The sequence below is a fragment of the Bufo gargarizans genome, chromosome 7 (genome assembly GCF_014858855.1).
Source record: "Bufo gargarizans isolate SCDJY-AF-19 chromosome 7, ASM1485885v1, whole genome shotgun sequence".
NCBI lineage: Eukaryota > Metazoa > Chordata > Amphibia > Anura > Bufonidae > Bufo > Bufo gargarizans.
The window spans coordinates 60,865,800-60,888,052 of NC_058086.1; the positions used below are offsets into that span (position 1 = coordinate 60,865,800).

Consider the following 22,253-nt stretch of genomic DNA (forward strand, 5'->3'; position numbering starts at 1 on the left):
CTTCCGTCCAGCCCTGATGCAGTCTGAATGGATGCGGATCCGCTCAGACTGCATCAGTCTGGCGGCGTTCAGCCTCCGCTCCGCTCAGCAGGCGGACACCTGAACGCTGCTTGCAGCGTTCGGGTGTCCGCCTGGCCGTGCGGAGGCGTGCGGATCCGTCCAGACTTACAATGTAAGTCAATGGGGACGGATCCGTTTGAAGATGCCACAATATGGCTCAATCTTCAAGCGGATCCGTCCCCCATTGACTTTCAATGTAAAAGTCTGGACGGATCCGCTGAGGCTAATTTCACACTTAGCTTTTTTTTGCAAATATAATGCAGACGGATCCGTTCTGAACGGAGCCTCCGTCTGCATTATTATGATCGGATCCGTTCAGAACGGATCTGATCGAACACTAGTGTGAAAGTAGCCTTAGTTGGCTGACTGAACAGAGAGAAAATGCAGATCCTTCTGTTCGAGCATCTTGGCCCTGTACAGAAAAAAGGCTCCATGTTTGTAATAAAGACCAATTCAAAAAAAAGATTTTTAGCTTAAAATAAATACAATAATAAAAAAAAAAAATTGAGTTCCCTCCTCAACTTCAACCCATCACTGATCCTTTTAAAATCACATCCACTTTGCTTCATCTGTCATACACTGCAGATTTTCCACTTATCAGTGCGAACGTTCCCTTTAAAATCTCATCCACATGCCGCGCTCCATAGTTGGCGACAAAATCCACACGTAACGTTTGGAGGTTTTGCTGTGGATTTATAACAGATGTTGTGCCCGTTTGAAAATAAAATTGGCCTTGCGTGTATATTTGCCTATAGACTTCGCTGTAGTGCTCCCTAGTTATTTTCTATGGAGGCCTCCTGCTATGACTCCAAAGCCGTCCTGTCACTACAGCGAGATCTCCACTACACAATACAATAATATCTCTGGCCCTGTGCCCCTGTTCATCAGCTCTGTGCCAGGAGCATAGTCATTGTAGCGGTGGCCGTTTCGGATCCTCTGGAGGCCTACGCTCGTGTTTTCTAGAAGGCAGCTTATCTTCTGGCCACTCGCTCTCAGGATTTCCTGGCGTTGTGCTGTGATTTAAAATACCAACAATCTGTGGGGTGGAAAAGTCCTCAGTCCAGGCGCCAGTGGATAATTGGCCTTTAGGAAGAAGGAGAAAGGACTGGAGCCTGGAGAAGGCGCTGGGTCCATTTTCGGCCAGGCCACCTGCGTGTGCCCAGTAATACGGGAACATTTATGACCTGCAACCCCCCCCCCCCTTCCCGCTGACTGGCACCAGGCTGCCATCTCTACATTTGGAAGGATGGCCGTCAGCTTCAGATCATGAGGTGTATTCTGGTATAACGGAACTCTTTTGCCCCGCACCCCTGCTTTATACTCACAGTTCCACAAATAATGAGGATATTTGTAATTCCTGGAATCTGGCGTCTGATAATCCAGAATTTGTTTCCAGCTCAGAAATGCAGGATAATGTCGAATTTCACAGCTATAACCGGTTCAGAGACTCTTCTGGTATCCAAAGTGTCTGGTAGCAGATGGTGTGTTAACATGGTATTGTGGCCCGGCTTTCCATAGGCCCTCCACCCTTACAAGTGAGTTTAATAGGTACCTACTGATATCATGTGCCATCCATAACAGACTATAGAAATATCTATCTGTCCATCTAGACTTTGTAATTCAATAAGCACTGTGACCAGAAAATAGAATAATGACCCCATTCTGAGTCAAATACACACCTTAGGCTACTTTCACACTCGCATTTTGGCTTTCCGTTTTTGAGATCCATCTTGGGCTCTCACAAGCGGTCCAAAACGGATCGGTTTTGCCCTAATGCATTCTGAATGGAAAAGGATCCGCTCAGAATGTATCAGTTTGCCTCCGATCAGTCACCATTCCGCTCTAGAGACGGACAGCGTTTTGCTGTCCGCATGACGAAACTGAGCCAAACGGTTTTCTCTGACACTGGCGCAATAGAAAACGGATCCATCTCCCATTGACTTTCAATGGAGTTCATGACGGATCCGTCTTGGCTATGTTACAGATAGCACAAATGGATCTGTTCATGACGGATGCATGTGGTTGTGTTATTGTAACGGACCTGTTTTTGCAGATCCATGACGGATCCACCCACAACGCCAGTGTGAAAGTAGCCTTATTTAACTTCATTTTGGGTGTGCTGCAGATGTCTTTTTATCTATCTAGAAGTAAGCAGCACCGCTCTGTACGTGGTTGGATGCGATCGCTTGAAGATGTCCAGCAAGTTGTTCAACAAACTATGTATTTCAAAAATGAGGCAGCGCTCTGAAGAAATATGGTGGACGAAGAAGGAGCCAATTAGAAAGGCTGAAACATCACACGAGTGAATAAAAGAGCATATGTTCAACATATTTCTTTGGAGTGCTTCCTAATTTTTGGAATACATATCTGTCTGTCCATATATCATTCCATATCTATCGATCTATCTATCCATTCATTTATACATCTATCTCTCCATCACTGTCTCTGTAGCTTTTGATTTCCTATCTTTTTCGGGCTAAAAGATGCACTTGACTATAAGACTCGCCCCAGGTTTAGACAACAGAAAATTCTCTCTGTCACTATCTAGCTATCACTGTCTATCCCTCTCTCTGTAACTATCTTTCTGTATCTCTATCACAGTCTCTCACTGTCGTCTCTATCTCTCTCACTGTCGTCTCTATCTCTCTCACTGTCGTCTATCTCTCTCGCGGTCATCTCTATCTCTCTCACTGTCGTCTATCTCTCTCGCCGTCGTCTCTATCTCTCTCGCCGTCGTCTCTATCTCTCTCGCCGTCGTCTCTATCTCTCTCGCCGTCGTCTCTATCTCTCTCGCCGTCGTCTCTATCTCTCTCTCGCCGTCGTCTCTATCTCTCTCTCGCCGTCGTCTCTATCTCTCTCTCGCCGTCGTCTCTATCTCTCTCTCGCCGTCGTCTCTATCTCTCTCTCGCCGTCGTCTCTATCTCTCTCTCGCCGTCGTCTCTATCTCTCTCTCGCCGTCGTCTCTATCTCTCTCTCGCCGTCGTCTCTATCTCTCTCTCGCCGTCGTCTCTATCTCTCTCTCTCGCCGTCGTCTCTATCTCTCTCTCGCCGTCGTCTCTATCTCTCTCTCGCCGTCGTCTCTATCTCTCTCTCGCCGTCGTCTCTATCTCTCTCTCGCCGTCGTCTCTATCTCTCTCTCGCCGTCGTCTCTATCTCTCTCTCGCCGTCGTCTCTATCTCTCTCTCGCCGTCGTCTCTATCTCTCTCTCTCGCCGTCGTCTCGGTCTCTCTATCTCTCTCTCTCGCCGTCGTCTCGGTCTCTCTATCTCTCTCTCTCGCCGTGTCGCGGTCTCTCTATCTCTCTCTCTCGCCGTGTCGCGGTCTCTCTATCCCTCTCTCTCTCGCCGTGTCGCGGTCTCTCTATCTCTTTCTCGCCGTGTCGCGGTCTCTCTATCTCTCTCTCTCTCTCGCCGTGTCGCGGTCTCTCTATCTCTCTCTCTCTCTCGCCGTGTCGCGGTCTCTCTATCTCTCTCTCTCTCTCGCCGTGTCGCGGTCTCTCTATCTCTCTCTCTCTCTCGCCGTGTCGCGGTCTCTCTATCTCTCTCTCTCTCTCTCTCGCCGTGTCGCGGTCTCTAATCTGTCCACCTCTCTGTAGTGTTTATGTATATACGTCTATGTACCCTGTATATAGCCATAGACGCCCTGCTTGTAACCCTGTGACTGATGTTAAGTAAATAGGATTTTCCTTGACACCTGCTACGTTATTGTACTGTCTATAGCCGCACACTGTAGGACTGAGACAGAGAAATACCCCATGGATCACTGCACCTCAAGACGATTTCAGTTGTAGAATAAATGACAATTGGCATTCAGCGCGCTCCGCTATTCCCAGGCGCTATGCAGCCAGCCATTTATCATGAAGAACGGACCTACAGACACTGCGCCTGTATGGAACCAAAGACTAAAGGGTGTATGACATGGGCAGATTTTCTGGTAGTGCGGTACTATGTACAATGTAATTGCCTATAGATTCCGGTTGCTCCTTTCTCAGCTCACTGTATGGCTAGTGTCCCAGTTCTGTCCCTGGTGTCATATATATATGCCATGCACAATAAAACGTGTCCTGTAAAGCGGTTGTCATCCACTCTCAGTAAAAGTCTTGTTGAAATGTTCTATTGATTTAACATTACTGGAATATATTGCATCGTGCTGCTGGGCTGTGATGTCCGTCCCCATCGCGGTTCCCTGGAAAGCATAGGGATCTGTTCGTTCATATTATACTTATGCTTCTGTAGAAACCTAGAATGTTCCCTCGCATGCTGTATTGTGGAGACAATCTCCGGAAGGGTGAGCTTGCACTCTAGGGTGCACCTACACATGAGCTTTTCCCCAAGTAGGGAACCCCATCTATGACATCCATGTGCACGAGCGTTTTCTTTACAACTCTTTAAAGGGGTTGTCCCACAAAAAATATTCTACATTTTTCAAACCAGCACCTGGATCTGAGTACTTTTGTAATTGCATGTAGTTAAAAATTTAGTCTAGCCACTGAGCTGTTCAATAAAATGTATCTGTATAGCGCCACCTGCTGTTTGTGTTTTTTCTTATTTCTCTGTCCACCTTGGTAATATCTCTGAGGATGTCGCACATGCTGAGCTTCCTTCTTCAGCTGCTGTCAGGCAGATCTACTGTTTAGAAGCTGTGACAGTTACAAGTAGAGAGCTGCAGCTGAAAGGACACCCCCCAAGAAAGAACACACCGCCTCAAACTGTGATGGTGTTCTCCCAGCAGAAAGAACTTGGCCCCTGATCTGTGTTGGAGAGAGGAATGCAGCATAAATGACTCACCCCTGATCTGTGATGGAGAGAGCTGACACCCCCCTGAGCTGTAGAAGAAAAGACCCCCCCCCCCCCCAGCTTTAGGAGAAAGGAAGCCTCCCCCCCCCCCCCCCCCCCCTCGAGCTGTAGAAGCAAGGACATACTCCTGGGACTGCGATAGGGAGTACACGCCTCTTAGGGCTCATGCACACGACCGTATATATTTTGTGGTCTGCAAAAAATATGGATGACATCCGTGTGCATTCTATATTTTGCCTAATAGAACAGTCCTATCCTTGTCCGTAATGCAGACAATAATAGGACATGTTCTATTTTTTTTTGCAGAACAGACATATGGAAACGGAGTGCACACAGAGTAACTTCCGGGTTTTTTGCGGACCCATTGAAGTGAACGGTTCCACTTACGGCCCACCAAACAAAAAAAATAAAAACGGAACGGACACAGAAAGAAAATACGTTAGTGTGCATGAGCCATTAAGCGTGATAGGAAGAGACTTGCTGCTGAAAGGAGACACCCCCTGAGCTGTCAGAGAGAGATCAGACTCCCGAGGCTCCCAGCTTGAAATAAATCTATTGAATGGGAAGCTCTTTGCATCCATATGAGGTACAGGGCTGATTCCAGCTTTGTTAGAAAGTAAAATATGATGTCTGATTTTTCAACTTAAAAATTTAATTTTTTTAAGTCCTTATTTTTGCTTTTTAAGACAATAAACAATTGACAATAACCGTCTCAGAAACAGCGTCCCTCACACTCATAATGCATAGCAACAGCGAATTCTGTTCAACGCCTAGCAACATATTTCTCGTGGTATGCATCGGTGACGTGCATACATATTGATGCCTTCGCTGTGACCCAGTGTTATTGACTTCATAGGTTCGACTACCGGTCACTCAGACATCCACCACGACGCCGCGGGTTCCCCACCACCTCTAAACGATTGATGGCCTTGCCGTCAACCAAGGCCCACAGATTTTCTCAAACCTCTCCGGTTTCCCCCTAGCCAGAAAGGTCAGCTTATACATTGTCAGGGCTGAATCTATAATCTGCATCCAGTGTTGGACAGAAGGGATCTTAGGAGGTTTCCAGTTTAGTGGGATGGATTTCCTAGCATAGAACATGAGGAGCCGGTATAGCATCCTAGAGTACTTGTTCTGAATCAAGTCATTCACCAATCCCAGCAGACTGTTCTCTGGGCAGCAAACCTCCAGTAATCCCAATTTCCGGTTCAGAAAATCATGCATCTCCAACCAGTAAGCAGCAATAATTTGGCAAGTCCAGATCATATGGATCAGAGTTCCCCGGTCTCCATCGCATCTAGTGCACTGAGCACTAGCCAGTTTAGCCTACTTTCACACTAGCGTTCGGAGCGGGTCCGTCTGATGTTTCATCAGACGGATCCGCTCCTATAATGCAGACGTTTGCATCCGTTCAGAACGGATCCGTCTGCATTATAACTTAGAAAAATTTCTAAGTGTGAAAGTAGCCTGAGCGGATCCGTTCAGACTTTACATTGAAAGTCAATGGGGGACGGATCCACTTGAAGATTGAGCCATATGGTGTCATCTTCAAGCGGATCCGTCCCCATTGACTTCCATTATAAGTCTGGACGGATCTGCTCGCCTCTGTGCGGCCAGGCGGACACCCGAACGCTGCTTGCAGCGTTCAGGTGTCCGCTCACTGAGCGGAGCGGAGGCTGAGCGCTGGCAGACGGATGCATTCTCAGTGGATCCGCCTCCACTGAGAATGCATTAGGGCCAGACTTGCTGCGTTCAGGGCCGCTTGTGAGCCCCTTCAAACGGTTCTAACGATGTAAATACGATGTAACCATTTGATCTGGATCAACTGGTCTCTAGCACTAATGACTGTATTTCTCCAGTTGTACACCATCTCTTTCTCATGCCTATCTTCTAGCTCCGGAATATCCACTTTCCATCTTTTCAACATTAATAATGGGATAACCCCTCTAAGGCTAGTACTATAGCATATAAGACTTCATTTGAGCATTTCAAAGTATTACCTGAAACTCTTCCTCCGACATATTCCACTGTTTTGAAAAACAGTCTGCCCAGTTGGCGGTCAAGGATTGGTTCACATCACATTCTTTCATGAGGACCAAACTCATACTCTTTTGGCCACCTTTGAGTGAATGGTGCCCTTTGGATACAAATGGCCTCTATGCCTACCATAGGTCTCGAACACTGTGCACAGAGCCTAAGAGACTTGAGTGGTACTGTACAGGTGTCCTATGTATGAAAGGATCTTCACACAGCACTTGGTGTCCGGTATCTTCGACCACTAACTATCAGTTTCCCTAGCTTTTGTTCCGCAGCCCTATGACCTGCAGAGAGGTTCAACTTCTCGTTTGGCGTGACCTTTACCAGCAGCATACATGTATGTGTGTCAGGTGTGTCTGTTTACATGATCCGGGGCGAGGTGATCGTTGGCCGGAGGAAGCCTTGCAGGGGAAGCAGATGGCCTGCAATGATTAGCATACAAGAGCTGGATGTTTTTATCATTCACAGCTCAACCCTAGGTAAACAATTGGCTTATTTTTAGAGGTGGCCTTGTGTGGTGGTGCAGACAGTAGACTCGGACCCTCTTGTCTTATGGATTCTATTCATGGCACTTGTGCTGCACGTTTTGGGAACCAGGAAGGAACAGCCCTTGTCTTACTAGGCATTTGACAGCCGGAATAGAAGAACATGTACTTTCTTGGAGATATCTCCTCACGTGTGTTTAGATCTTCAGGGAATTGCCTCTGGAGGATGTTTGATCTGTTTAGGTCATGAGCCGTAGCACAGGCGACCAGTATTCACGTAGAAGCATTGTTTAGAAAGGCACATCCTTTACTAGAAAGTGGTGGGAATAAAAGGAGAAAGAACATTCTCAAGAATGTTGGCTTGGACCACGAGATGGCTGCATTGCTATGCTCAACTTATTAGTAATGACCAAAACAGTTCAGTACACACAAGTTCTCGAATCCTATTGCTCCAAGGCCTCATTAATGACACCCTTGACCAGATGGTCATTGGTTCATCCATTATGTCTGTGAAGGATCCTTGTTTTGTCCGTATATCCGTTTTTTTGCTGTCCATAGGTCATCTGTATTCCATGGACACTGCTAGGCTGAAAATTTATTTCCAGGACATATTCTGGCAAAGATTTTTGAAAACCATGGACCCATAGACTATAATGTGCGTGAGAGATCCATAATCATGGACAAAAGTAGGGCATGCTTCTGTGGTGTCACCACAGACCCATGGTCCATGGAACACCACTGATGTTTAAATACACACACCAAAGTCAATGGATACGTGATCTGTCTTTGGAGACCGTGGACATCACACATCTGTGATTCACATGGACACGTGAAAGAGGCCTAACAGTAAGTATTGAGTACAGAACACCGGATTTCCAGAAAAGTTTCACCTGGGAGTTACCAGTTCGGGTGTTTCACTGACACTAGTCAATCAGTGCTGCCAATGTCAGACTGTGCAAGGACACACACCCAACTGGTAACACCCATCTGGACCTTTAGTCATTAAATTCTAGGAAGTATAATGGGGTACCGGCACAACATAGAGTTATTAGAATAGATGCTCCAGGACTGTTATTGCATTAGGAATGCAAGTAGTTACTAAGCAGACATGCCAGTCCTGTTTCAAATGTTTTAGTGTCGCTTCTGGGAATTTTCGTTTTTACTTCATTTTTTTTGTTTTGGCTTTTTTTTTTTTTTATGTGAGACAACAAACCAGTTGTTCCTTATTTTTTTCTCTAGAAAACCACAAAGAATATTAATATACTTCTTGGTTTGGGTGTTGGTAAACTCATTGCCATAAGAGAATTATAAAAATGCTGTAGCAAATGTATGTGTATCTGTCTATCTGCATTTGGAAAGTCTTTAGACCCTTTCACTTTTTTCACATCTTCTTATGTTGTGGCCTTGTGCTAAAATTGCACTGCGCTCAGTTTCCCCCACAATGAGAAAGTCAAAACAGCATGTTAGAAATTTTTGCCAATTTATTAAAAATTAAAAACAAAAAATTTCACATGGACGTGTTATAATACTCTGTGCTATGACACTTTTTTTTTTTTAATTGATTATCTTTATTAATTAATATATCAAAAACACTACAATTACAAATAGAAAGAAGGATGCAATTCCCCCCCAACCCCGATTCCCTAACCCCTCCCCTCCTACCTGTGGTGCGTCAAAAAAAAAAAAATTATATCGCAGCTAATCAGGTCCTCCAACCAGCCCATATCTTAATCCTCAGCTTCCCTCTGTCTATACATGATTTTCTCATAATTTTTTACCTTATTAATTAAATGTATCCATGTATTTATATCTGGAGTATATCGAGCAAACCAGGTCCGACTGATCAGCACTCTGGCCAACATCAGTATCCTACTCAGGAGGATCTTTTGATAGTTATGATTATTTAGTTTGGAAAGATCATTAAGCACAAGTACTTGTAATTCAAAGGGGATTCGAATTTTTAGTTTATACATAATACAATTATTTATAGCATTCCAATATTTTATGAGTTCTGGACAAGTCCATATCATATGAAGAAAATCCGCTCCTGCAGTGTCGCATTTAGGGCAGTTAGACGTGTCTCTTAATCCACATTTATTCATCCATAAAGGAGTGATATATAATCTATGGCAGATATAGAATTGTACTAAGACATGGTTAAAGTTCTGGGATAGTGAAACTAAGTTCCCAAAAATATTCTCCCACCCTTCTATTTGTAAATTCGGACAATCCACCTCCCACGCTTTTTGTCCTGGTGACTGTGTATCACTAAACCGTACCTTAAGTAATAACTTATATATATTTGAAATCTTTATTCTAGACAATGTACCCCCTACCCAATCATTCAAAAAGGATAAATTATCTATATCCAACACCAGTTTATCGTCCAGACTGGATAGTACTGAGCGCAATTGAAAATACCTAAACCATGAAAGGTTTTCTATATTATGTGTCATCTCTATAAATGGTTTAATATCTCTATCCTTAACTACCTGTGAAATATACAAAATTTTATTCTTCTGCCAAAATGTGTCGGCTGCAATATCATCCAGCCTTTGTAGATGCACATTATGCCAAAGAGGCGTAAATGTAAGTGAACCCTTAACCTTCACCCATGTCCTAGTTGTGGCCCACACTTTCAGGAGTAATTTTATAGTCTCTCTATAGCCTCGCTCATAGCTCTTCAATAGCCCGGATTCCAACAGGGTAAAAATATTATTATGAGCGTGACTAGATACCAACTTCCCCAGCAATGCACTGTTCTCTGATTCATAGCACCTCAATAACTGGGCTGCCATAAAATACCCTTTGAAGTAAGGGAGATTTAGGCCCCCGGACTCCACTGATTTATACAAATATTCCAACTTTATTCGAACTCGCTTTCTTCCCCATATCAAATCATTAATTATTCTTTCCATGAGTTTAAAATACTTATCTTGTATCCAAATAGGTGTATTCCTGTGCTATGACACTTGACGTTAAGGCTACTTTCACACTGGCGTTTCTGGGTCCACTTGTGAGATCCGTTTCGGGGCTCTCGCAAGCGGCCCAAAACGCATCCGTTCAGCCCCAATGCATTCTGAATGGATAAGGATCCGTTCAGAATGCATCAGTTTTTGCTGCGTTTGGTCTCCGTTCTGCTTTTGAGGCGAACACCAAAACACTGCTTGCAGCGTTTTGGTGTCCGCCTGACGATGCGGAGCCAAACGGATCCGTCCTGACTTACAATGTAAGTCAATGGGGACGGATCAGTTTTTACTGACACAATATGGTGCAATTGAAAACAGTTCCGTTCCCCATTGACTTTAAATGTAAGTCAAGACGGATCCGTTATGACTTAGACTTTTTTTTTTTTTTTAAGAATAATGCAAACGAATCCGTTCTGAACGGATACAAGCGTTTGCATTATCTGTGCGGATCCGTCTGTGCAGATACAAGACGGATCCGCACCGAATGCAGGTGTGAAAGTAGCCTTATAGCTGTGGGGCCTCTATATAAGTTCTCACAGCTGACAATGCATATCAGAGCAAAAACCAAGCCATGAGGAGGAAAGAACTACCTGTAGAGCCCAGAGAAAGGATTTTATGGAGGCACAGATCTGGAAAAGGGTACAAAAAATGTCTGCTGCAATGAAAGTTCCCAAGAAAACAGCAGTCTCCCATAATTCTTAAATGGAAAAAGTTTGGAACAACCAAGCTGTCCCACCAAACTAAGTAATTGGGGGGAAAGGGCCTTGGTAAGAGAGGTGACAAAGAATCCAGCGGTCACTCTGGTTAAGCTCCAGACATCCTCTGTGCAGATGGGAGAAACTTCCAGAAGGTCAACCATCATTGCAGCACTCCCAATCTGGGCTTCATGGCAGAGTGGCCCAAAAGAAGGCTCTCCCCAGTAAAGGACACATAAAAGCACCTAAAGAACTCTCAGACTGTGAGAAACAAGATTCTCTAGTCTAATGAAACCAAGATTAAAAAGAAATTTCCTCAAAAAGTGTCATATCTGGAGGAAACCAGGCACTGCTCATCACCTGCCCAATACCATCCCTACAGTGGAGTATGGGGGTGGAAGCATCATGCTGTGGGGGTGTTTTTCAGTGGCTGGGACAGGGAGACTGGTCAGGATTGAGGGAAAGCTGAAAACCTGATCTAGTGTGCCCTGGATCCCAGAGTGGGTGGAAGGTTCTCCTTCCAACAAGACAATGATCCCAAGCACACAGTCAAGACAACACAGGAGTGGCTTAGGGACAACTCTGTGGATGTCCAAGAGTGGCCCAGCCAGAGCCCTGACTTGAACCCAGTCGAACATCATAACAAAATGTGAAAATAATTAAAGGGTCTGAAGACTTTTTGAATGCACAGTATATCTATCTATATCTATCTATTTAGAACTACCTACCTATCTGTCTATCTATACGTCAATGCATCTACTGCAACCTGTACCCCCTTGCTGCCACACACTTCTTCCAGAGCATCCCACTATTAGGCGCTAAACTCCATGTCTCAGTTGATGGCCGTGTTTGTTGGCTTATTCTTCAGTTTTCAGACTTGTGCCTTATATTACTGATTTGTAGTTTAATTGCTTGTCTAATGGAAATCTTGATGTCTTGACCTTTTGTGAGTAGAAATAGGTGAGTACATTGGGTCATCTCTATGAATCATTAAGCCGTGATGCCTCCCATCGTTTAAGATGAAATCTCTTTGGTAGCTTTTGTTCTCCTTACCATGCAAACATCTGGTGACAGCAATTATGATGATTTGGGGAGCAATGTGAGCTGTAAACTAATCCGACATGTTCTAAATGTGAGCAATTAGCTGGTGACGAGTAACCCCCATAATGCATGCACCCAGAGGTCCCCCTGATGAGGGCCTGCTCACTCCCTATTACTTACAATTAACAGAAGACTTTTTTAAATATGAATACGTGCAAACAAGACGTGTTAAGGTGCATTGTTGGTTCTCCTTCTTGTAGGAATTGTTCTGTCAGCCACATGTAGCAGAAGTGCTGCACATTTTACCTGTACACCTGACTGTAGACAGAGGGGCTGTCCTAGTTAGACAACCCCTTTAATCACTGCATTATGAGAAACTATGTAACTCTCTCAATACTTTGGGGGTCACTTACTAACCAGAAATACGCCTATATTAGGCATATTTCGGGCGCAGATTGCGGCACAAAGGTCCTTTGTTCCACAATATGCAACTTTTTCCTGCTCACCCCGGGTTTAAAAAAAAAAGTGGGCGGGGAATGGGACAGGCCAGTAGGCCCCCCTCATTTACCATTTTCTACTACTGGTTTAGGCATAGAAAATGGTCTGAACGTAAGACGGCTCCGCCAAAGTTATGTAGAGGTTGGTTATGTGGATCCAACGCCAGCTATAGGGGACATTAAGATCTGTGTCTAAAATGCCGGTCCTAATATATGACCCCCTTTGTGTTTCAGTTGTTAACCATTTAAGATTTCTGCCTGCTCTCCATGATTGATAGCAAATTTAGTATTGTTCTCCGCCAAAACGTAGATACAATTGTGCCCAATCTTGGCAAGAATTTGACGTCTTTATAAGGGTTTTCAAGGATTTTTTTTTTATTCAGAGTACCCCTGCCGATCAGCTGGTTGAGAAGGCACCGGTGCTCACAGTAGCGCAGCGGGCTTCTCACAGCTCACCAAGCACAGCGCCGTCCATTGAATAGCGGTTGGGCTTCGTATCGCGCTCAACCCATTCACTTCAATGGGGCTGAGCTGCACCCAGGCCATGTGAGCAATGAATGTGACGTCACATGTCTTAGGGAAAGCTGCGAGAGAGAGCGGGTTTCAGACCCTTGCCGATCAGATATTGATAACCTATCCACAGGATAGGTATTCGGTTAAAAAAAATCCTGGAAAACCCGTGGGTTTCGGCCCACTAATACTTATCACCTACCCGCTGGATCCTGCGGGTCTTACTGCAAGGACCCTCCACCAATAGCGAGATCTTGGGTCCCTGATTACTCATACTTGACCACCACGCCATTCGCTGTCTATTGGTCCGTGGCTGTGCGTCAGTCCCATACAAATGAATGCAGCAGTGGTCATATAGGCCTGTTACTGCTCCATTCACTCGAGACTCCAGTATTTATGATCAGTGGTTGGACCCCAGTAAGCAGATATTTTTCTTGTGGATAAGTGTTGCTCTTGGGCCAACCCTGTTAACTTTCAATTACTGATCTAAAAAAAATAAGTGTCTTCAGCACTTTATTTTAGTTCTATTCACAGGAAGTTTAATATTGTAGGGTCTTTTTGTGTGGGTTGTATTACTATACTTACTGTAACATGCTTTAGGCTGTATATATAGCTATTCCTAGTATTTCACATCTTTATACAGTGAGTAATGGCAGGTCCTTCGCAATGACGGTAAGCTCCACTTCATTAGAAAACTCTCTAATTGAATTCTCTTTCTAGACGAGGATAAGGATGTTAATCTGGGGGTCTGTTCAGAAGTCTTCCTCTCGCCGGGGCTGTCGAGTATATTTTTGCTATACGTCTCATGAAATATTTATATAATGTAATGGAGTCTCAGAGCGCGGCGCGTTCTCAGGGGATAATCAGGCTGCATTTCGGGAATAGTAAACGGTCTTCTAAAAATAGCCTAATGATGGAGTGATGAAGGCCACATTTCTCTCTACATGGAAAATAATGGACAGAACACGGCTTACTCGTTGATATCATCTTGCTTCTAATGGTATAATGTCTAATGCATTGTAGGGAACGTTGCGATGGTGGATTTGCAGTTTCTAGTTGCTGTATGTGCCAAGCTTGTCCATAGGCCTCCATTCTCACTACGTTTGGCCTCCGACTGAGCAGCGATCATTTCCATAGTAGGTTACGTTTTTGTATGTAGAAGCTTGTTGCCAAAAATCTTTACTGTACATTGTGTTTTTTTACATCAGGAGACTATGGATGACCTATCTGTCATGGTCTTACCTCCTTGCTGTTCTCCTTCGTTTGACATGTGCTGGCGGCCATCTTGGTTTCTGGGTTTCTTGTAGCCTCCCACCCTGCGGCTCCTCCTTCCCACTGGGAGGAGCTGGATGCCTAGCTCATATATATAGGAGGTCTGTGGCTTCAGTTCCCTGCTTGGTCCTCCTGTGCTCACATGCTTCTAAGACTGCTGCTGCTTCTGGTTCCTGATCCTGGCTTCGTCTGACTACCCTGCTGATTCCTGATCCTGGCTTCGTCTGACTACCCTGTTGGTTCCTGATCCTGGCTTCATCTGACTACCCTTCTGGTTCCTGATCTCTGGTTTCGCAAGACCCTGCTTCGGTTTAGCCACCCGTTTGGACTTTTGCCTTACAGCTTTATTTTCAATAAAGCCTTCTTATTTCCACTCATCTCTTGTTGTACGTCTGGTTCATGGTTCCATGACACTATCTCACTGTACGTCTACACTGTGGGACACATCAGCCTTATGTTGGAGGTCATCAAGACTGTCAAGAGATATCATGTGAATGGTCCCTTTAATCGGTGGTCTCACAAAGAGTATGCCAGTCACCATTCAGGACCCATTTCATGTCCCAGTTTGGAAAAGTGCTTACAAACAATGGCTCTTGCACCACATGTAATGCATTTTTTTTTTTTTTTACAACGGGAGCCTATAGTTGACTTATCCCACTGTACATCTGCACAATGGGATACATCGCAGCCTTACGTTGGAGGTACGGTATATGTGGGGAGCTTTTCCGAGCATATACCTCAAAAGGAGGCTGAAAATGAGGTGTGAACGGTCCCCATGATCAGTTGTCTTACAAAGATTATGTCTGTCCCCATTTGTGGGCCCCCTTTATGATTGGAAAGCTGCTTCCTAACAGTGGCTCTCACACCGGGAGGCTTAAGTCACAACATGTAATGCAAGCATGCAGCCATTTCGACTATATCCTAGTCTTTCTCAAGACTAGGATATAGTCGAAAGGTTGCCCTATCTTTGGCACTTTTTGTACATTTTTATGGACCCAATTTGAATAAAGAATCTGACATGCTGCCGTCTACTCTGCTTGCTATCCTAAGGATAGGTCATCAATATCGGATCGGCGAGGGTTCATCGACTCCCGGAGCCCGCTCTGATCAGCTGAAGCAGTAGCGGCGCTCATGTAAGAGCGGCTCTCGCCTAAAAATTCCCTGCACTTAGTCTCGGTCTTCTTCCTTGCCGAGGCGGTGCAGTGTGATTACAACTGCTTGTTCCATTCAAGGCCACTGCCTCTTCAAGAGAGACTAGCAAGGCCTTGCACAGGTAATTTTGAAGAAAAAGCAGCGCTTGCATGAGCACCACTACCACTTCAAACAGTTGATTGGGGAGGGTTCAGGAAGTCGAACCCCCGCCAATCCAAAGATAGGTCACCAATATTTACCCATTCCACAACCCCTTTAACCCCCTCAACCACCATGACGTACTGGGAATGTATGGAGCGGGCTGCGGCGGTGAGCATACTCCATTCGCAGCGGGCACCCGCTGTATAAAACAGCAGTTACTTAAGGGGTGAAAATGGAATTGTCTTGTGAGAAAACCCCTTTAAGAAACTATTTCCTGGAGAACCCTTTTATTTTATTAGGGTGTGTTCACATCTTCATCAGGAGCCTTCATCACAGATTGTGATAAAAGCAACCATACAAAATACTGCTACATGCAGCCTTATTTTGTCTTCTAAAAAGAGGGACACCATGACTGACACCCAGCAGACCCCATCATAGTCGGTGGGGTCCTTCGGTCACCAGTTACCCTCTGTCATATGATGAAGCAGAACAAAGGAGATGATTGGCGGAGGCGGATCGGCAATGTCACGGGCCCTTAGAGTAAATGGATTTTATCTTCTGTTTTCTGTTTTAATTCATTTCAAAATTAAATGATTTTTGCATTCAGATGGGAGAAAGTCACGTAAATGATCATTAGCCTTTCGTTATTCTGTACCGAGATTATGGCTAATTTGCTCTTTGCGGTGCTCCACCCCGGTGTGTAATATTTGTGTCGGTTCTTTTATTATTGTACTTTTTATCATAGTATGTTTATGTGATCATCTTTTATCTATAATGAAAGTTTGGCTTTGAATAAAAGATTAACAATTAATCATCATTGAACGGTGCCCTAGAAAATAAAGTGCAGACATGTGCTCTGAATTAAAATTTCAGGCGCACACATTTCCCATTGTGGAGCAGTGCGGGTAATTGAGGTCAGGCAAGAAGAACCCGGCCCGAGATACACTTTTCATGCGCTTCTATTAAATGTGAAGAAAATGTTGCATGAATAGGTAGACATGACGGAGGGCTCATGGATGTATAGTGACTGTGCAATCAATGGTCAAGAAGACTCCAACAGAAAACATGGAAACAACAGGATACTGCCCCAACCCATACACTGGCAGTGCGTTATCTCAGGTCTGGATATGAAGATGTTGATAAAAATTTCTTAAGATAAAGACCTGGCTAATGCGTTTCGTCATTTCAGACCGCTTCAGAAGAAGACATATATTTTTATATATGATCAGCCAATCACAGGGCACCATGGTAGTCCCCATCAGACATGGTGAGAGGCAGCAGGAAGTAGAGACTGAATCATGAGACAAGTGACTTCTTTATTTTGTTTGTTTTTTACGCTATTGTGAGGCTTTTCTACATTTTATTTTATTTTTTTTTTTTTTTTTTCTCGACCACATATGATCTTATCAATGTGTTTTGGACTATGGGAGGAAACTGGACAACCCAGGTGAAACCCACACTAACATTGAAAGAACATACAAACTCCATGTAGATGTTGCCTTTGGTGGAACTTGAAACCATCCATCACCAGAAGAACAACATCCGGGCTCACCATGTATGATGTATGGTGCCATTTTACTTGCCTGGCTCCTGGGTTACTATAAAGAATACATTTCTAGCAATCGTTAGATTGAGATGTAACTACAGTAGGAATACTAGCATTTAGATTTCCATTGCTTTTCACCAGGTAGCATTGTTTCCTGTGCCATTCTTCCCAGTAGAAACCTGTTACAAGCCAATAAGAAGCATTAGGTTTCTTTTATACAAAACCAGTAAAAAAATAAAATAAAATGACACTAGTGCAGGTTATGTAATCTAATAATGTAATGTAAATGATTGAAATCTGCTAGTTTCTTTTTCCAAGAATAAGTCCATTCTGGGACCTCTGGTGGCACCTTCATCACTAGCACCAAGTTGTCTAACGGCATAGACGTTACCAAGAGGAAAATTCTATGGATAAAGATTATGACCTGAAATAAAGGTCCTTTTTACATTGGCAGATTATCGGGGATAGGTGTTTGCTTGTTCCCGATAATTGCCCTATGTAAAAGCCAGCAATCTCCCAATGAACGAGTAAGGCTACTTTCACACTTGCGGCAGTGTGATCCGGCAAGCAGTTCCGTCGTCGGAACTGCCTGCCTGATCCGCCGATCTGGATGTGACTGAAACCACGCGCAGACCGGAAGGACGGATCCGACATTCCGGTATTTTGAATGCCGGATCTGGCCCTAATACATTCCTTTGGGGAATAATGCCGGCATTCAGGCAAGTCTTCAGTTTTTTCCCGCCGGAGATAAAACCGTAGCATGCTACGGTTTTCTCTTTTGCCTGATCAGTCAAAATGACTGAACTGAAGACATCCCGATACATCCTGAACGGATTACTATCCATTCAGAATGCATGGGGATATGCCTGATCAGTTCTTTTCCAGTATAGAGCCCCTGTGACGGAACTCTATGCCGGAAAAACGCTAGTGTGAAAGTACCCTAAGGCGGTCATTCATCGAGTAATCGTGTCGTTCTGCTGGTGCCAAAAATCATCGCTTCTGTGCATCTGCCCAGGAACAGTGATTTTCTGTGGGGACGAGTGATCGCTCTAGACTTTTTATTTACTTTTTGATAGTACCAGTAGCCTCTGCTTCTTCACATGCCCTATAGATCAGATCTTTTGTCCTCCAACCTACTATTCTTAGCCTTAATATGTTTTGTATGTAGGTGTGGGTTTACTACGCTGTAAGCCATGTTGTTTTTAACCTTTCATTTTCTTACAACTCGGTGGAACGACAGTAAGTTAATTTTAGTGTCGGTTTTCAGCTTGAAAACCTTTTTTTTTTCTATGCCATAGATTTTCACATAATGCTGAACTGAGCTAGGTTTTGCATGACTGTCACTGGTTCTGCATTTTCTTTTGTAGTCATTTCCTGTAGACCTTTAAGAGAAAAGGTTTGTTGAGGAAGCGATAGTTCATATAGGCTGGTGCGTTACCAGTGCGAGCAGACTGCTTGGGTTCAGGGCACTTGGTGGGTACTCGTATTTGTTCCTCGTGTTCTTTTCTACAGTCAAATGGGCTGTAAAGTGCTTGGAGCTCTTAGTGAGTTTTGAAGTTATTGAAGAGACATTAACATAAAACATATATAAATTGGTGGTATGGAGCGGATTAACAAACTCAGAAAGAAGAGGCTTTCACGTCATGTTGTCATTGGAAGATCCATGTCAGCTCCGGTTGGAGTAGACCACAGAGAAGAGAGCGCTGGATTACACAATTATCATTGGCATCATCGTTTAAGGGCAAAGCCGGCTTTTCTCCGACGTCCTTTCTTTGGCAAAAATCTTAAAAGCAGAAGGAGCCAGTCTGTTTCAAGGCTCAACCTCAGAGCAAATGATGACGAGCAACCTCACCATCTAGTTTCTCAACTAGGTGAAGAAGAAGCTGAGTTCATCTTCACACGTAGACTTTATTCTGACCGCAGGGCTTTTAGTTTAAGAAGATCTCAGGAAATAATTGGAGGTACATCACCTGCTGTTGGAGCAGCTAAGATGGTTACTTTTGAAAGGTCATCATCTTTACCATCTGGTCCGTCAGCATGGACAGGCAGTCAAAGAACTCCTTCAATGAGGAGAATTCATTCTTTGGATTCTGATCAACAAGGGTTCTTTCCTCGTCGAATATTTTCTGCCTTTTCCAGTGGATTCTCAAGGATTATTCGCTCAACTAGAGATATCCCAGCATCTATCGAAGAGGAAGAAGGTAGGAAAGGGCATTATATATGGTAGATTGAGCAAATAGCAAGTAGTTTTTTTGGGGGTTTGGTTGAGTGATGTCAGCCCGAACAGAGATACACAGAAAGGGCCAACTCAGAATGACCATCTCATTTATGGTTCCCAATTGACCACAGTGGATGTGTGATATGTGCTTTGTTTTAACAGTTTTAGCTATTTTCCGACAACATCACTATCAAGAAGAAACATATTCTGTACCAAAATCAGTAAGAAGCTTTGAGGTCTTGGCTGCACTTGTGGATGGTCTTCCTAATGACTGGTTATCATTTTTAAGCCGCTTGGAGTTGACTCATCGTAAAACGAACCATAGTCTTAAATTTGCCTTACGTTCTTACATATAATTACACATTTTATATTTAACCAAAACGAGTATGTTGCAGGGCAAGGAATTCAGAGGCAGAGAATTTAGCTTATGAAATAGGAGGTTTAGGTATTGCACAGATTTTTTGGGGTAAGGTCGGGCTGGACAAATCCTATGAGCCAAGTAGCCATTGCAACTAGGATTTTGCTAATGACATCTATATTGCCGGCTTGCTTTCAGTTATTATTCCCTGGCTTCTAAGAAAGACATATTGACTCCTGAACGGTTGTCTCATCGTTGCAACCCTTTCTAAAACTGAAGCTGGCGTAATCAGCTGATCGTCGCAAGTTACTCCAGTCACTGGGTAAAACTCTACTGGCCACTGCAAGAGAAATGTAGTATTGCTCGGTGGCCATTCAAGTGCATGGCCATTTATACACCAGAGATGAGAGTTCATGACTCAGTCACAAGGATGGGTCTGAGGGACACCTGTCTGTAACAAGATAATAGGGGCGTAGGAACATATCCGATCCGGTAATTGTAATTCAGCATCTCAATTAATAGAAGTAGTTACAACAGAATGATTTATCAGTCAGGAGCCATTTCTTAATGAGACAGTGTTTGAGTCATGACTATCATCTAAGTAAATGCTTGTAGATTATACAAAGGCTATTGGATTCCTTTCAAAGCTTCCTCGAGATCTACAGATGACTATTGATTGCGGCCGCTATGTACATCTTTTCATTGCCTACACAATAAAAATCTCTTTACAAAAATACATCTCATGATGTCGAATGGGAACATTGTGTTACAGTAATAAATAGTTTTATTTTCGATGTTTGTTAAAAAAAAAAAGGTAAATACATGGTAGTTTTTGTTATAAGAAGAGTATATCTGTTAGCAGTAGACCACGGGATAAGGGGGATGAGATGAGGGAACAGAAGGGGAGAGAGACATCTTAAGCAATACACATAGACATATGTTAGGTAGCTTGCTAGAATCATAGAATGTGTCGGCAGTTAAGAACTATTTGGCCCATCTAGTCTGCCCAATATATCTGAATACTATGAATAGTCCCTGGCCCTATCTTATATGAAGGATGGCCTTATGCCTATCCCATGCATGCTTAAACTCCTCCACTGTATTTGCAGCTACCACTTCTGCAGGAAGGCTATTCCATGCATCCACTACTCTCTCAGTAAAGTAATACTTCCTGATATTACTTTTAAACCTTTGCCCCTCTAATTTAAAACTGTGTCCTCTTGTAGCAGTTTTTCTTCTTTTAAATATTCTCTCCTCTTTTACCTTGTTGATTCCCTTTATGTATTTAGCAGTTTCTATCATATCCCCTCTGTCTCGTCTTTCTTCCAAGCTATACATGTTAAGGTCCTTTAATCTTTCCTGGTAAGTTTTATCCTGCAATCCATGTACCAGTTTAGTAGCTCTTCTCTGAACTCTCTCCAAAGTATCGATATCCTTCTGGAGATATGGTCTCCAGTACTGCGCCCAAAATGGACGTTCTGTCGTCAGGGGCCCAAAATGGACGTTCTGTCGTCAGGGGCCCAAAATGGACGTTCTGTCGTCAGGGGCCCAAAATGGACGTTCTGTCGTCAGGGGCCCAAAATGGACGTTCTGTCGTCAGGGGCCCAAAATGGACGTTCTGTCGTCAGGGGCCCAAAATGGACGTTCTGTCGTCAGGGGCCCAAAATGGACGTTCTGTCGTCAGGGGTGCTTACCTTTTAGTAGTGAACATGTAATCTGCCTGTATAGGATATATCTTGGGCTCTGTGCATTTTGCATCTGAGCCTTTTAGTTCCTGACGTTTACGTTTAGTGGAAGACTTTGACATATATCCCTGTATAGGTGTATAGAGAAATACATTGGCCTCAGGCTACCATAATAATAAAAAATAAAAAAAATACAGCATGGCAAACATTTTTGTGGTGGCCAACTGTATAAAAAAGTAGACTGGGAGGATTTCCTGATGGATACCACTGTATAGGCATAAAGTGGCAAGCGTCAACTATAGCAAGTGACCAAAAGTAAACTAGCAGTTAGGCTACCTGCACACGGGTGTAGGCTGCCTTGCAAAGATTTCACCCAAATTTTAATGCGGATTTCTGTGCGTTTCCGCACCAAAACCCACATGTGTTACTGATGTGGTCTTGCATTGATTTGCACAAAAGAATTGACATGCCTCAATACCCGCACGGCAGGTCAATTTAGGCACAGAACGCAAAAGCAAAGCGTACATGAGGTTTGTCTCATCTCCTACACTTTGCTGGTACTGTATTCCGCTGCATGTATGATGCGCAACGTGCGCAGGTAGCGTTAGCGGTCAAATACTTTAAGGATCAGACCGCAGCAGAGGATTATGATGGGTCTATTCAGGATCACAGCCATCATTTTGTTAGTTCTCGCACAGCCTCATTGCAGAGTGCACTGACAGCTGTCACGCCTGACTTCTCCATGCATGGGGCCACCGTATCTTTAATGCATGAAGATATCATTCTGATTGA

General features: G+C 43.9%; 1 protein-coding gene across 7 annotated transcripts in view; it reads left to right on the forward strand.

Moving 5' to 3' along the window:
* The window catches only part of RASAL2 (RAS protein activator like 2), a 281,186-nt gene that overhangs the window by 67,173 nt on the left and 191,760 nt on the right, over positions 1–22,253 (forward strand). For 4 of the 7 annotated variants that reach the window (XM_044300539.1, XM_044300538.1, XM_044300540.1 and 1 more), the window contains exon 1: positions 18,661–19,401. The exons of the other annotated variants lie outside the window; for them this stretch is intronic. In XM_044300539.1, the coding sequence (XP_044156474.1) occupies positions 18,801–19,401 (601 nt within the window). In that variant the 5' untranslated portion in view covers positions 18,661–18,800. Of the gene's footprint in view, positions 1–18,660; positions 19,402–22,253 lie in introns of those variants that run through there. 7 annotated transcript variants of the gene reach the window in all.